Source organism: Apis mellifera, linkage group LG13, assembly GCF_003254395.2.
Source record: "Apis mellifera strain DH4 linkage group LG13, Amel_HAv3.1, whole genome shotgun sequence".
Classification (NCBI taxonomy): domain Eukaryota; kingdom Metazoa; phylum Arthropoda; class Insecta; order Hymenoptera; family Apidae; genus Apis; species Apis mellifera.
In genome coordinates this window covers 4,898,071-4,912,175 of record NC_037650.1, presented here as the reverse complement: position 1 = coordinate 4,912,175, position 14,105 = coordinate 4,898,071, and the positions used below count along the sequence as shown (strand labels likewise).

Genomic DNA, 14,105 nt, shown 5'->3' with positions numbered 1-14,105 from the left:
AATGATTCATCGCGAAATAATTAAAGAAAAAAATATTAGCAAATATATAATTGATTCTGATTCTTTATCACTGATTCGAGGTGAAAGATTTTCCTCTTTTTCCCTGTAATTAATTTTTTCTCTAATATTGAATCAAATGAAAAGGGAGGAAATGAAAAAAAGAGAACGGCGTCAAAAAAAATTAATAAGTCACGTTTCTGAAGTACTTGATCGCTTCTTCTGTCACTAATTCTAAGAACGAAGACTTTCAATGGATCGATACGATTAAAAAAACTTCTTAAATCTAAAGCTTACAACACCCACGATCATCTTGGACGAACAAATTAACCACTAATAACGTCCATGTTGTTATTCTCTCTATCTTCTCAACGGTTTAAAAAATAACATTCGTTCAAGCTCCTCCGTTATGGAAATTGTCTCCTCTTCTTCTTATCTCTCATTCGCAAAACAAAAAAAAAAAACAAATTCTCGACCGACCTGATCGAAGCTTTTTCATACGCATACGAATTGTGTGTCTTCTTCTAAGAAAAAAAGGAAAAAAAAAAAAAGAAAAGAAAAGAAAAGAAGAAAGAAAAAAAAAGAAAAGAAGATTAATTCGACAGATCGGTCAACACAGCCTGGTCAAAATCGATCGTATCAATTCTTAGGCAACTCTTCTTATAGCGTCTTAACCTTAAAGCGTATACACTAGTTTCTATCACTAGTCGTGGAGAAACAGCATCGAATCACACGATCTTCTTTGCGTCGAGGTCGAAGCTGAAGTTTCGTTGATCGCGTGTAAGAGAATTGATCCTCGATTCCTCCTTTGTCTCTCCTTCTTCCCTTCGAACCATCTCTCGCGACATCTTCACAGACATTTCATCTTTCGATCCACCAATACTCCTCCTCCCTCCGTCTCTCTCTCTCTCTCTTGCAGAGTCCGGCACAGTAACAAAATCTCTCCGGGGACCTTTTTCGAGTCGTTCTTTCTCGACTCGAATCGCAAAGAGAACAGCAAAAGGAACACAACGGCTTGCCGTTTGTCGAATACGTTTCGTCACACGCTCGCTCTGTATGCGATCGACGCTCCGCCATTCCTCTCAACCCTCTCACGACGTTCCACGCAAACGAGAAGAGGGAGTTTCGTCGTCGATTAAAAAAAAAAAGAAACAAAAAAAAGTACAAAAATCATCTTTATCCATCTCCTTTGCTCCGCTTGGATGACTCTCCTTTTTTTTTTTCCCCTTCATCCATACTCACACGCACTCTTGCGCGCGCACACAGACGGAGAATAGAATGCATACGCGTGTAGTGGATATGCGAGTGTGGTGTAAAAAAACGCAACATGTACGATGCAGCGACCGATCGATGATTAAGTAAAAAGAGAAAAGAAAAGAAAAAAAAAAAAAAGAAAAAAAAAGGGCGGGAAAATCCTCGCGCGTACGGCGAGAATTCGATACGTTTCTTTCTTTCTTTCTTTTTTTTTTTTTTTTTTTTTTTTATCCATCTCTAGCGGCGGTAAGGATGGTAATTGTTGGAGCTGGATGAGGATCCCGTGTAACCCCTTTGGGGCCCACCGCCACCGTAGTTGTCGTTGGTTCCTGGGGCAGCAGGAACGCTTCCTAGTCTCGGAGGTCCGTATTCGGTGCCTGTTAGAATCGTATAAAAGAACGTAGTACTTGTGTACCAGGACGCGGCCCAGGATTGCAGTCAGGGAGAAAATAATACAGAGAGTGTGTGTGTGTGTGTGTGCGTGTGTGTGCGTGGGGTAGGCGTGCGTGTAAATCTCGGACGAGCACGAAGGATGACCGAAGAGATTGAAAAAAATATTGGAGGTTCGAGAGGGATGAAACGTTTTTAGAGAAGTTTAGATCCTGTTGTGGAAGATCCATCAACTCTCTTCGACCTAATCGTGTCGGTGTAGTTTCTTAAAAGGTTCTCTTCAGGGGGCACGCTGCGATGAAGGAGAATTTCTTTAGGTCACTGGGATAAAAATCGTATTCGTGGATTAAAGAAAGCGACGAGGAATCGCGCGTTGATGGAAAAAAAAAAAAAAAAAGATCGATAATCGCGAAACTCGAGAGATTGATTATTAAATTGGAAGATGGAATTAAACGTAATTGGAGGATGATGATCGAAATGATGATGTTTTTTGGATTGGAGATATCGATATTCGTGGATGGGAAATGTTTCGCAAAGCACGGAGAAGTACATTTTTAATATAAAATATATATATATATATATATATATATATATATATATATATATATATATATATATACATATATATATATATATATATATATGTATGTATATAAAAAAAAAAAAATTGACGTATTCATATCGATATGTTTAAGATTAATCTAAGGACTAATTATTGTATAGTAGAAAGAAACAATAGAAAAAACGATCAGATCGTGCAACAAAAGAAATAAATTGTATCAAAAATGTCTCGTAACGTGCAAGTAGGAAAAGCTTATATTACGTCCTTAATCATCTTAATCGTATTAGTGCTTATCGACTAAACACCGCCGACTTAAATATACGAGATAAAACCAAAAAAGTTATAATATCCTCGTATTTTTTCTCACCTGTGATATCTCTCTCTCTCTCTCTCTCTCTCTCTCTCTCTCTCTCTCTCTCTCTCTCGTTCGCTCGCTCTTTCTCTCTCTCTCTCTCGCTCGCTCTCTCACTTTCTCTCCCTCTCTTTCTCTCTTACAATTTTTAGTACAAAATTTATTTCTTCTATATCGCGGCCTTAATAATTAGTATAAAAGTACTTAGTACTATGTATCACGAGCATCGAGCAACTTCGAGGCTAATATAGAAAGTTCACGATCGAGTTTAACCCGAGACTCTCTTGGGGAAGGGTCTCGGTTTATTACACACACGGATACGAAATTTTAGCGCGTGTTTCAGATCCGAACGGCACGTCGATACAAGTGGACGCAGTTTAATAATGGAATTTAATCTGTTTCTGGACTTGGGATTAAAAAAGATTATAAATTAACATTTCGTATTGATATTCTAATTTCGAAAACAAATTGTATTGTATCATTTTTTTTTTTCCAAGTCCAAGTTAAATAGTAAAATAAATCAAATCTACCCTAGATTTTCTACTTAAAGTTTTCGCAGTAGCATGGTAGTAGAGCTTTCTTAAATAAAAATATACAGACCAATTGTTGTTACCATGATTCCAATTTTTTTTTTTTTTTTTTTTTGCATTAGATCTACATGTATAAATTAAAAAGGAGAAAAAAAAAATATGGAAGAAAAAAAAAAGAAAAGAATATAGCGTAGACGTTATAAATCTAAAAAAATTGTCCCGTGATAAAATTTAATATTATAAGTAACTTAATAACGGATCTAAGCGGTAGGCCTTAAGTAATCTTAATTTTTAAAAGGACGCATGCTTACACGCCGTCACTTGCACGTAACTTATATAAATCCTTAATAGATAAATCGTCTTACGGGCTATTTTCACGAATCATCGTTCGTATGAACGATCAAAAAGTGACAACTATAAAAGCAATTTTCCTTAATAATGTATCAAAACGTGGACGTGAATTGTTTCAGGCATAGGGAAGCAAAGAGGATGATGGCCACCTTTGAAAAATGTGTACGATTAAGTACGTTTTTCTTTTTTTTTTTTTCTCTCATCTATCTAATATGATCAACGCTTTCCCTTACACCTGATACCCATATTCCTCCATCACAGCGCTGCCAACCTCTCTCCTTTCTCTCTCTTTCTTCTCTATTTTCCTAAATTTTTTTTTCTTTCCTTTTTTTTTTCTTTTTTTCTTTTTTTTTTTTTTTAAATAACCTAGATGCTTGATATCTGTGTGTCTTTGGTAGGCCGTATTCGCTATTTCTTAGCGCCTATAAGGGTGGTAATTCGTATGCTGGGTCAAGGAAAACCGTTGGGGACCTGGGGCTGCGTCTCCGTTCGGAATGAATGTCGGACTTCCAGTTTCGGTGTTTTTGAACTTTGGGATCGGGGTGTTGTCTGCGGGAAATAAAGGAGGAAATTAGGTAGTGTGGGCCGCCCCGAACACGCCTTTCTCGCCAGGCGTGAATATGTAAATTGGGGATGACGTAGCTACGCGAGAATACGAATGGAAATTTCCACGTTCTCCGCTCTGCGACAATGTGAAAGCTATCTTAACTTTTACGTACGAAGAAAGTTAAGAACTTTAACTTAAAAGAAAAAAGAAATAAAAAGAAAACTCGTATCGTGATGAAATGTAAAAATATTAAAGGGGCAAAAATTTTTCTCTTTTTTTTTTTTTTTTTTTCAACTAAAACCTGAACGATTAATAAAAAATTAATTGGCCCCTATGTATAATACCGAGGAACACCGAATTATCTCGAACCTGAGTCTATCTGAATCTATTTTCATTTCGAAAAAAAACTTTTGCCGCACAACGTTTAATACATTTCTTTCGAATATTTATTTTCCAGCTCAGTTTCGAGATATGGTGAATTGAAATAACGTTGGGACGCGCATAAAACACTGCACCAATGAATAGCTCGTTTCTCGTAGTGGCGTCAATGGTGTATATATATATATAAAACGTATACATATACATATACATATGTAAAAAAAGAAAAAAGAAAAAAAAAAAAAAAAAAAGAATTCTTTGAAACAGTGGACCACCTCTGTAATTCCATCCTAGACAATTAAATTATTTCACGTTTGCGCCCGAATCGTATCGGATAAAAAGAAAAATTTGTTTTGTTTTATCAAAAAATTGAACAGAACCGAAGAGGAACCAGCAACCGAAATTTACGCAAAAATATCGAAAAACGGAAATATTTTACGTATTCGTTCGAGCAAATTGCAAAACAGAAGCGACAAAAAGAAAGTAGAAGGAACTAGTCTAGAATTATTGGCTAATAACTGTGAGCGAACAACAACAAGAAGGCGTGGCTATCAAAACAATTACGCGAAAAAAAGAAACTCTCTCTTCACGCGCACTCGCATGCTCGCTTCCAATTACACATCCACTCATGCACAAAAAGTTTTTTATATGATGAACTAGAAAAAAAAAAATTAACTCATTAAAGTTGCATACATTCCTCTTACGCGATTTTTTTTTTAAAGGGAGAACAAATAAAAAAAAAAAAAAAGAAGAAGAAGAAGAAATAAATTTAATATTGATATTAAACCGTGCAGTGTTTTAAGTCTCTCAACCTTTTTTGGATAAAATAAAAATCATAAAATTAATTGCTTAATAAAGAAAAAAAAAAACTAGTTTTAAACGAAGGGAGAGATTGTTTGGATTGACAAAATTCGTTTGCTTTTTTTTTCATCAATATCATTTTCTATTTAATCATCCTCATAATCTATACCAGTATGTACTTTATGAATAATGATCCACTCTTTTTTTTCTTCTATATTATCATTATATCATCATAATAATTATCAGCATATCAACTTATCATCAATGTATCATTATATATATATATATATATATATATATTTATATATAATTATATATATATATATTTATCATCATTATAATTGTTATATTAATATTATTAATATAATATCTTAAGTATCAATAATCAATTAATCCACTAGAAACACCGTTAAGTATATTAATATATATATATATTCTTTTTTTATATATATATACGTGTATGTGTGTATTTGAATAATAATAGTAGTAGTAATAATAATAATGACAATAATTAATAATAATTAATAATAATCATAATAATATAGTAGTAGTTACAATATAGTAATAATAGTAGTAGTAGCAGTAGTAGTAATAGTAATAGTACAGTAGCAATAGTAATAGTACTGTTTTATGTGTCACTTTGGGAGTGAGGAGAGCAGATAGAAGGTTGCACAATTACAAATGAGTGTTCATCGAGTGAAAAAAATAAAGCAGAAATCAGTAATTCACAAAAATAGAAATTATGCCCTCCCCAATTGGACCATCCCGACACTTTGATATTTATATTTATATCATATAATTTAATCTTTCTTAATGAATTCCCCTTCTTTTTTATCCTTTCTTTCATTTCCTGGCAGAACACGGAAAACGTTAAACATTAATCTTTTGAAATTTTGTTTTCCTCTTCTTTTCTCTCAATGATATAATAATTTTCATGCACACATCCATCCCATCTCCGACTATTTTTCCGCTTCCCTTCATTATTCAACCTGTATATATATATATTTTTTTTTTATTCGTGTCCTAGTTTCATTTGTTCTTTCATTCCACTCTAATTTCATCGAACAAGCAAATCGGGATCAAGATTGAAGATATTTTTCGACTCTGGCGTAACGCGACAAAAATCGCACAAGTAGACAAGTGTAGACTTTTGTGTGTCGCGTGTCTGTGTTCCTTCTAACTTATCGTTTATAAATGAGACTCTTTTTGTTCAACATTGCGTAACTATTACACCTACTAGATTTTGTTTCCCAATCGATCCAAGGACTTGTACGCGACGTCATTCGATCTTCCTTACTTTTCCAATCACACCCCCATTCTTATCAGATTAACTAATATCGCTAAAATTAGATAACGATCGTTAGTCCGCTATTAAACTATCCTTCGAAATTTTCGTTAGTCTGTTTCTCTTCCCCCTTCCCTTCCTTTCCTCGTTCATCTCATGTGTCGCGTTTTTTTTATATACATCAGCACGAAATATAAAATATAAAATAAAAGAAATCGCAAGATAATTGACAAATAATCTTACTATCTAGCAAGAAAGAATCTCGATGCAAGGGAAAAATAAAATGTTTGAAACGTCGAAATTTTTGTTGAAATTGGTCAGTTATATCTTTCCAAGTTTTTTGAGACTCGATATATATAGATCATCAGAAGAAGTCTCTCTAACGAAAATTTCAGATGTTTGATGAGATTTTCATTTCGTTTCTTTCCTTCTCTCTTTCTTTTTCCCTTTTTAATCACGATTTGGAAATATTGCGTCGACACTTTCATCACATCGTCGCATATTAAGCACTAACGGTTTAGCTATGATTCTTTTAACGCAAGTACATACTCCCTATATGCACTATACATACGTGTAATGCAGCTTAATAAACTTTTACATTATCTCGCGTGTTTTATTTTTTTTTCTCTTCTATTCTTTTTATTTATTATTAAAGATTTGGCAAATCTTAAACCTGGTTCAGCGCCAAACGGCGCCACTTCGCGTACAAACTATATATGTTCCTTTTTATTACTAGAAAATCTTGTCAGCGGCACTGTGTGTGTGTGTGTCTCTGTCGTTTGAAAATTTATCTCTACACGCTCTCCTCTCGCAATTATCCCGATTTAACATCCACACAAAGACATCATTCACACCTATTCACCTCTCTTCCTCTTTTATTCGCGAAACTTTCCAAACAATCGTTCCCTATACAGTCTCATTCAATGGCTCTCTCTTCCGCAATCATAGCGATTCACGCTTTTACGATTCTCTTTCTCGTGAGTATAATTTTCATCGGTTTTCGATTCATTCATCACGTACACGCTCGCAACACGAAAACTTCTGTGTCCCATTCGTCATCATCGCCTCATGACTCTTTTCTAATTCTTTTTCCTCTTCTTTTCTTTTCTTTCTTTTTTTTTTTTAACGATCCCCACCAATTAACCGATTAACCGGCAATTCAACAACCCTCTCTCAGTCTCTCTCTCCGTATCCTCTCGTGCACCCTCGTTTAATACAATTTGACCTCTAACAAAAGAATTAAAATTACAACGACTAATCAACGACTTAGATAGACGCGTTTCCTTTTCACTTAAATGTTACGGAACAATTATTATGATTCTCACGAGAACACAATGGTTGGCATTTGTTTGTTTCATTAAAAATATTATCTTCGTTTTACTTTTTTTTTTCCGCTCTATTTTTAAATATATCCCTAAGCGACGGTCTCTTAATGTCGAGTTTAATTACGCATTAATTAATTAATTAATTAATTAGATAATTAATCGATACTCTTAATTATTGATTCCTACGCTTTGTTTTGTCCCCGTAAAAAGCACGGTTTTGGAAATGCGTGTTCCACGACCCCGCCCCGAAACCTTCTAATAACCGTATATAAAAACGGGGATGAAGAAAATTACTACTAAATATTGTATGTACGTGTGTGTGTATGTGTATATGTGATCTTTTTCTCTCTCTCTCTCTCTCTAAAGTCCGATGATGAGCTTCGTTTTCATTTTTTTTTCCCCCTCCCCACGTATCGTTTCTGCGTTTAAGGTACTCTGAGGATAATCGTTTTTAATTTATAATACATTTGTACACAACTTATCCCTTAATCAATAATTATATCGATTTACCTACAACATTGTCCGGATATCCTCATTCGCTCCTTTCATCCCCTCTCACGCGCACATCATTCACACGCTCGCTATCTTCCTCATCGAGTGTCGACCCTTTCTTTTTCTCGGTTCTTTTTTTTTTTCTTCTTCTTCTTCTTCTTCTTTTACGATTACTAAAAAAATCGCACGACCAATGGTCATACGTTTTTAAGACACGTTCTAAGAGCCTGCCGTTTTATCGAACCTGCTGTTCGAATGCAGCATAAAAATATAAATATATAAAAAAAGAAGAAAATAATAATAATAAGTAAACAGCGATAGGATGTAATAGAAATTCTACGACTGAAAAAAAAGAATCGAAGAGGAATAGAAATATATATCGCTCTTGCCTGTGCGAGGCGATAAAACTTAGAAGACGAGATAAATTTGTCTTTGTTTCTTCTTCTTTCTTAGGACTATAACACGATTCCTTATATCTCGAATAATCGATTCCCCATCGTTTTCCCCATGATAGCAGCACTTTCGGTGTACTTTCGAGTATTTATCGATCAACCCCTCCCTCCCTCTCCCCGTGAAATTCTATTTCATTAGTTAGTACTTAACTTATTTTCGTTTCGCTCTTAATCAGCTACTACTTTTTGTCTTATCATTTTTCTCTTCTCTCTTATTATTTTCTTTAATCGACTCGTACAATCTATCCTTAGGCGGAGGTAAAGTTTAATCCCTTTTATCAAGTAAACTAGACCGTTAGATAAACGTTAGACAGCCTTTAACTATTATTTAATACAATAAACGTGATAGTCGATAATAATCTTAAAAACGGCATCCATCTCTAATTAGTATTTCGAGGAGTTTAATGTGTAATGTGCACGGTCGTCGTCAGTACCTCGCGCTGATTAAATATAATAATTCTCTGTTTAAATTCATTACTAAAACTCTTATTTATCCTAACTACCCGTCTGTCTTCTCCTATTTGTTACGTTAGTAAGTCCGTCTTATTCTTCATCTCTTCTTTCTTTCTTTCTTTCTTTTTTACATCTCTGATTTTGTCCACACTTTCTCTCTCTCTCTCTCCCCTCATTCGTTCCCCCATTCGTTCATTCCCTTTCTTTCTTGGAACATCTATTAAATTACTTCTCTCATTCGTTTATTCGCTCTCTCAATCCCTATCTCTCTCGACATCTCATTTTCTGAAAATTCCTCTTTCCCCTTCACTCATTCTCACTGTTAGATAATTTAATTAAACGCAACCCCCTCTCTCTTTCTCTCTCTTTCTCTCATTTTTTCTCATAAACTTAAACTATGCTGATACGCGCTCGAGAAGCTGTAGATATAAATATTTATCCGAGAAAATAGTAAAGCCATTGCTTGTAATCCATGATAATTAATTAATTAATTACAATAGAAAATAATAACAATAACATTACAGTTCCTCGTTTATTTAAGTGTTACTAGTCGTAAATAGTAAATAGTTTGATAAATCGTAGCAGTACTTTGACACTTTTTTTTTTATCTTTTATCTAGTTTCATCTCAAACTTTTTATCCCTCCCTTCCTCCCTCCCTCCGTCCGTTTTTGTTTCCCCGCCTCGTTAATAAACACCTAAGCCTAAAGTGACACACGACAATATTTCCAAATCGATGTATCGTTTCGTAGAATAAAAAGCAGAGGCGCTTTCCTTCTCTCTTTAAGAAACACTGATTCACGATCCTCCCTTCCTTATTTCCTTTTCCATCTTCTTTCATCCTCTTGGATGCGAAGAACCCTCGCCCTCCATTTTTCTTTGATACACATTCGAAGAATTTTGATCAAAGGGTTTTTCTTTTAATCTACGCGAAAAAAGGTCCTCTCTTTGCTTAAACTTTTTTTTTTTTTTTTTTTCCTTTTAAAGGGCAGTGGTCGTTGGACGTATTTTGCTCAGCGAAAAAACCGTACCGTAACGATTAAATAAGCAAAGAGTACCGTTTCTTTTTTCTTTCTTTCTTTCTTTTTTTTTTTAACGCGAAACTTAAGACTTACCGTAGAATCGATTTACGATACAACGTATTATTTACTATGCAATTTATTTCACGTATTATATATTCTCTTATATCTTCTCCTTTTTCTGTTTTTTTTTCATTTTTTTTTTTTTTCATTTTTTGATTATTTTTCATTTTTGTCCAAGAGTTTCTCAGTCTTATTAGGACCGTTTCAGGGGACTCGACATTCTTGGAATGAGCAAAATCAATTTCATTCGTTTCAGCCTTTATTTCTTTCAAACTAGTTGCTCTTCTTTAAAAATTCAGTCATGACTCAGGATATAACAACTATATACATATATGTATATATGTATATACATATATACATATATATATCATTGAACAACTAATTTCCATCGTTAAAATTAATTAATCTTAGCAAATAAAATATAAGGAATCTTGAACACGGATTATAATACGAATATATTATCGAAAATTCGTTCCAACCACCAGCCAGCCCTGATATATATATAGATATATATATATTTCTGGTCGATTTTCCATGTTATCGTTAATTATATATACGCGACTTCTTATTTATCCTCGCGACTCCTCTTTTCTTTTTCTCTTCTTTTTTCCTTTTCTATTCGTACACGTACGTATATGATAGAATGCACATCGAGATATTATTAAATATTACTCGTTAAAGTACAAACAGTTAATTCTATGATAAAAGTATGTAGTTAGTGCATGCGCAATATAGGATTCGTTAAATGACTACATTTCGTGTTTACCGAATCTCGATTCGTACGTCGATTTTTTTATATAGTCGAACTTCGGGGTACGTGGTGCATCATAACTTGTCCCTCTAACAAGAATAAATCTGATTCTAATTAAATTTTTACACGTCATATACTTCTTTTTCTTCTTTTTCTTTATTCGAGATCTGTGTGTTTCGATGAATCGTCGATGAATCTCTATTCTCTAAAAAAGAAAAGAAAAAAGCCTTCGATCCCGTCACATTCACGAACACGTATTTATTAGATATCTTTCGTCGATTATTCTTCCCGTCGCACGATAGTCACGTTCATCTTTTCAAGCCGACTATTTCCGAATATATTCGGCTTCGAAATTCTAAATGCAAGGGTGAACTTATTCCGACACGAATTCATTTTGTTGTATACATATACGAAGATACGTTTGCGTGTACCAACTCGAGAACGAGTACTCGTACTCGTTTAATTAACCATTACGTTAAATCCCTTAATTAATTAATCAATTAATCGATTAATATCCGTAATAACAATCTTAATAAGTTTTGTATTTCTGATTTGCGTTTGTGGACGTACCGTCTAAATATACATTTATAACCAGTAGATTTCTATACAAAGAGTAAAAGAGTATCGTTTTTTTTTTATTATTATTATTATTATTATTTTTTTTTTGTTGGTTGTAAGGCTTCGTTCATGGTTCTTTCTTAATCGAAAAGTTCTACACCAACCTTCTATTCATCTATCATTCCTCTTCGCATCCGATTTTCAACCCCTTCGATTCAGTCGTTTTCTTACGTTGTACTTCTGCCCGTCCACGATATCTCTATGAATAATTACGATTATTAATTAACTATTACTTAATTGAAAATTGTTTCTTTCGGGTCCCGAATAGCTTAGAGGTTGACTTATTTAAAAAATGAACGGTTGTGAAACGTGAGCTACGGTTAAGATCCTCGCCGTTTCTTTAAACAATTTGCCGCGCGAACGGCCGCAATACTGCAAACAAGTGAGTGAAAGATCAAGACGAAATGTGACTTTTTTTTTTCTTTTACTTTTTTTTTTAATCGTTTAAAATTTCAGTCGTGAAACGTCCTGTTCTTAACCCGTAACATCGATCTCTCAGACGACTTGGCTAATTTAAAGGGGGAGGAAAAAAAAAAAAAAAAAAAAGAAAGAGAAAACAAGAAAGAAGAAGACTAAACCTATAATACCGATGCAACTACGCGTGATCTGAGAAATGGACGTTAAGCGTTAATGATTTGTGGACCGATTAAAAATATTCGAACGTTATACAAAATTGCTATACGCTATTAGATTAATTTTTTGATTCGTCGAACTATAGCAACTCACGATCGCAGAAGTATCAGTATCAGTATAGAAAGGGTTGTCGAATGGATGCCCACGATTTGTGTATGCGTGTGTATGTGCTTAACTATAGCGTGAAAAATCTCTCGTTAACACGTTAACCCCTTACCGGATAATAATAAATCCTTTTTTTTTTTTACATGATTAGGGCAATAATACGATTTAAGTATCTCTAACACGTAACTTAATGTCGATCGAGAATCGACTACCTGGCTGCCTGTGATATCAGCTAACGAGCGAAGGACCGACTTATTTACGAAAGGACCGACACGTTTAGGAACTCCAGGAACAAAGAAGAAGCAGTTGGCGCCTCGTTGAAAAATCACGGTTCATTAATAATTACAATGAGGTATATGTTACTCGACAAATCCTTTACGGACGATTAAAAAACATGTTCACTTTGTTTCAGTTTCCCATTTCTATCTCGCGCGTATCTTGTTTCTTATTCTTTTTCCTTTTCCTTTAACTCTAAGAAGTAACCCTAAAGAGATTGACGCCTGCGAGTAAAATCGTGTCGAAACGGTGATCTTGATCAAAGAAATCGTTTAGCATGCTTTCTCGTCGCGTGACACATTCGAGAATAAAGAAAATTTGCGTGAATCGCCCCCATTCGTCCGCTAACACACTCGATTTTTGTTGCCGTGATTTACGACTATTCTAATAACCCTCGACTTATCATTTTTTTTACGTACGAAGAAAGTAAATGATACGATATTCGGAAGAACGTGGCGATCGTGCGAATGCAAATGTGACGAGGAACGACGATTTACTTTCGATCGAGAATTAATCTTTCGAATTTACTGTCATCACTGTCACGAAATTTTAGTCTTTAATGCCTAAAATATATATATATAACTTCTGTTTCAGAAAAATAGTAGCAAGAAAAGTAAAAACACTTAACAGAATGGTTAAAATATTACAAAAAATGAATGATAATGATTAATGATTAAAAGTATAGAAGAGACATTAGCGATACGAACTGATCAATGGAATAGAAATTAAGAAGTATAATGATAATAAAAGCAATGATAACGAAAATAGTGGCAAGAAAAAATACCGAATTACTGTAACAAACTCATACATCCTTCTATATGTATATGTAACGTTTACCGAACTTTGCTTATCAACTTTCAACTATGCATGCAAAATTGATGTTCCCCATATATTCATAGACAATGCTGCGCATGTATACATACACATATATACGTTATTTTCAAATATTGAATCTCAATGAATCGGCATCGTAGTTCATTAACGCAACGATGACAAATCGATTAATGCTCCATACGGTTGAATAATCATTATCCGATTGGATATTATCCAGTTGAACAATGCGTACCACATATCACGTAAATATCGATTTTAGGGAGATACGATTACATTCAGTCTCTAAAAAAAAAAAATAGCTAAAAAAGAAAAAGAAAAAAAAAAGAAGAGAGAGAAACTATCATTAAAATATCGATGCGCAGATTGATTAAATATATCTGTACAAAAAAATGAAAATCTATCCGTTATCGAGACATAAATTCATGCTTCGAAAAAGATGATCCTTTTGATTATAATTTAACTCGGATAATAAGAAAAAAAAATACCTATCTCCCTAATTTTTAGATTATATAATTACCCTCTATATCTCATTCATACACTTTTTCTTTCACTCTCATTATTAATCTACCGTACACGTTTTCTCTCTCCCACAATTTCCCTTTCCACTCTTTTTTATTCAGGACTAACAACTCTTTAATT

General features: G+C 34.0%; 1 protein-coding gene across 4 annotated transcripts in view; it reads right to left on the bottom strand.

Annotated features, from left to right (window-relative positions):
• LOC409961 (heterogeneous nuclear ribonucleoprotein 27C) overlaps positions 1-14,105 on the bottom strand; it is a 33,646-nt gene that overhangs the window by 1,596 nt on the left and 17,945 nt on the right. For 2 of the 4 annotated variants that reach the window (XM_006560415.3, XM_016915913.2), the window contains one exon: positions 1,457-1,628. The exons of 1 other annotated variant lie outside the window; for it this stretch is intronic. In XM_006560415.3, coding sequence (XP_006560478.1) covers positions 1,489-1,628 — 140 coding nt within the window. In that variant the 3' untranslated portion in view covers positions 1,457-1,488. Of the gene's footprint in view, positions 1-1,456; positions 1,629-3,794; positions 3,986-14,105 lie in introns of those variants that run through there. One more of the 4 variants, XM_006560416.3, reaches the window with a different exon arrangement.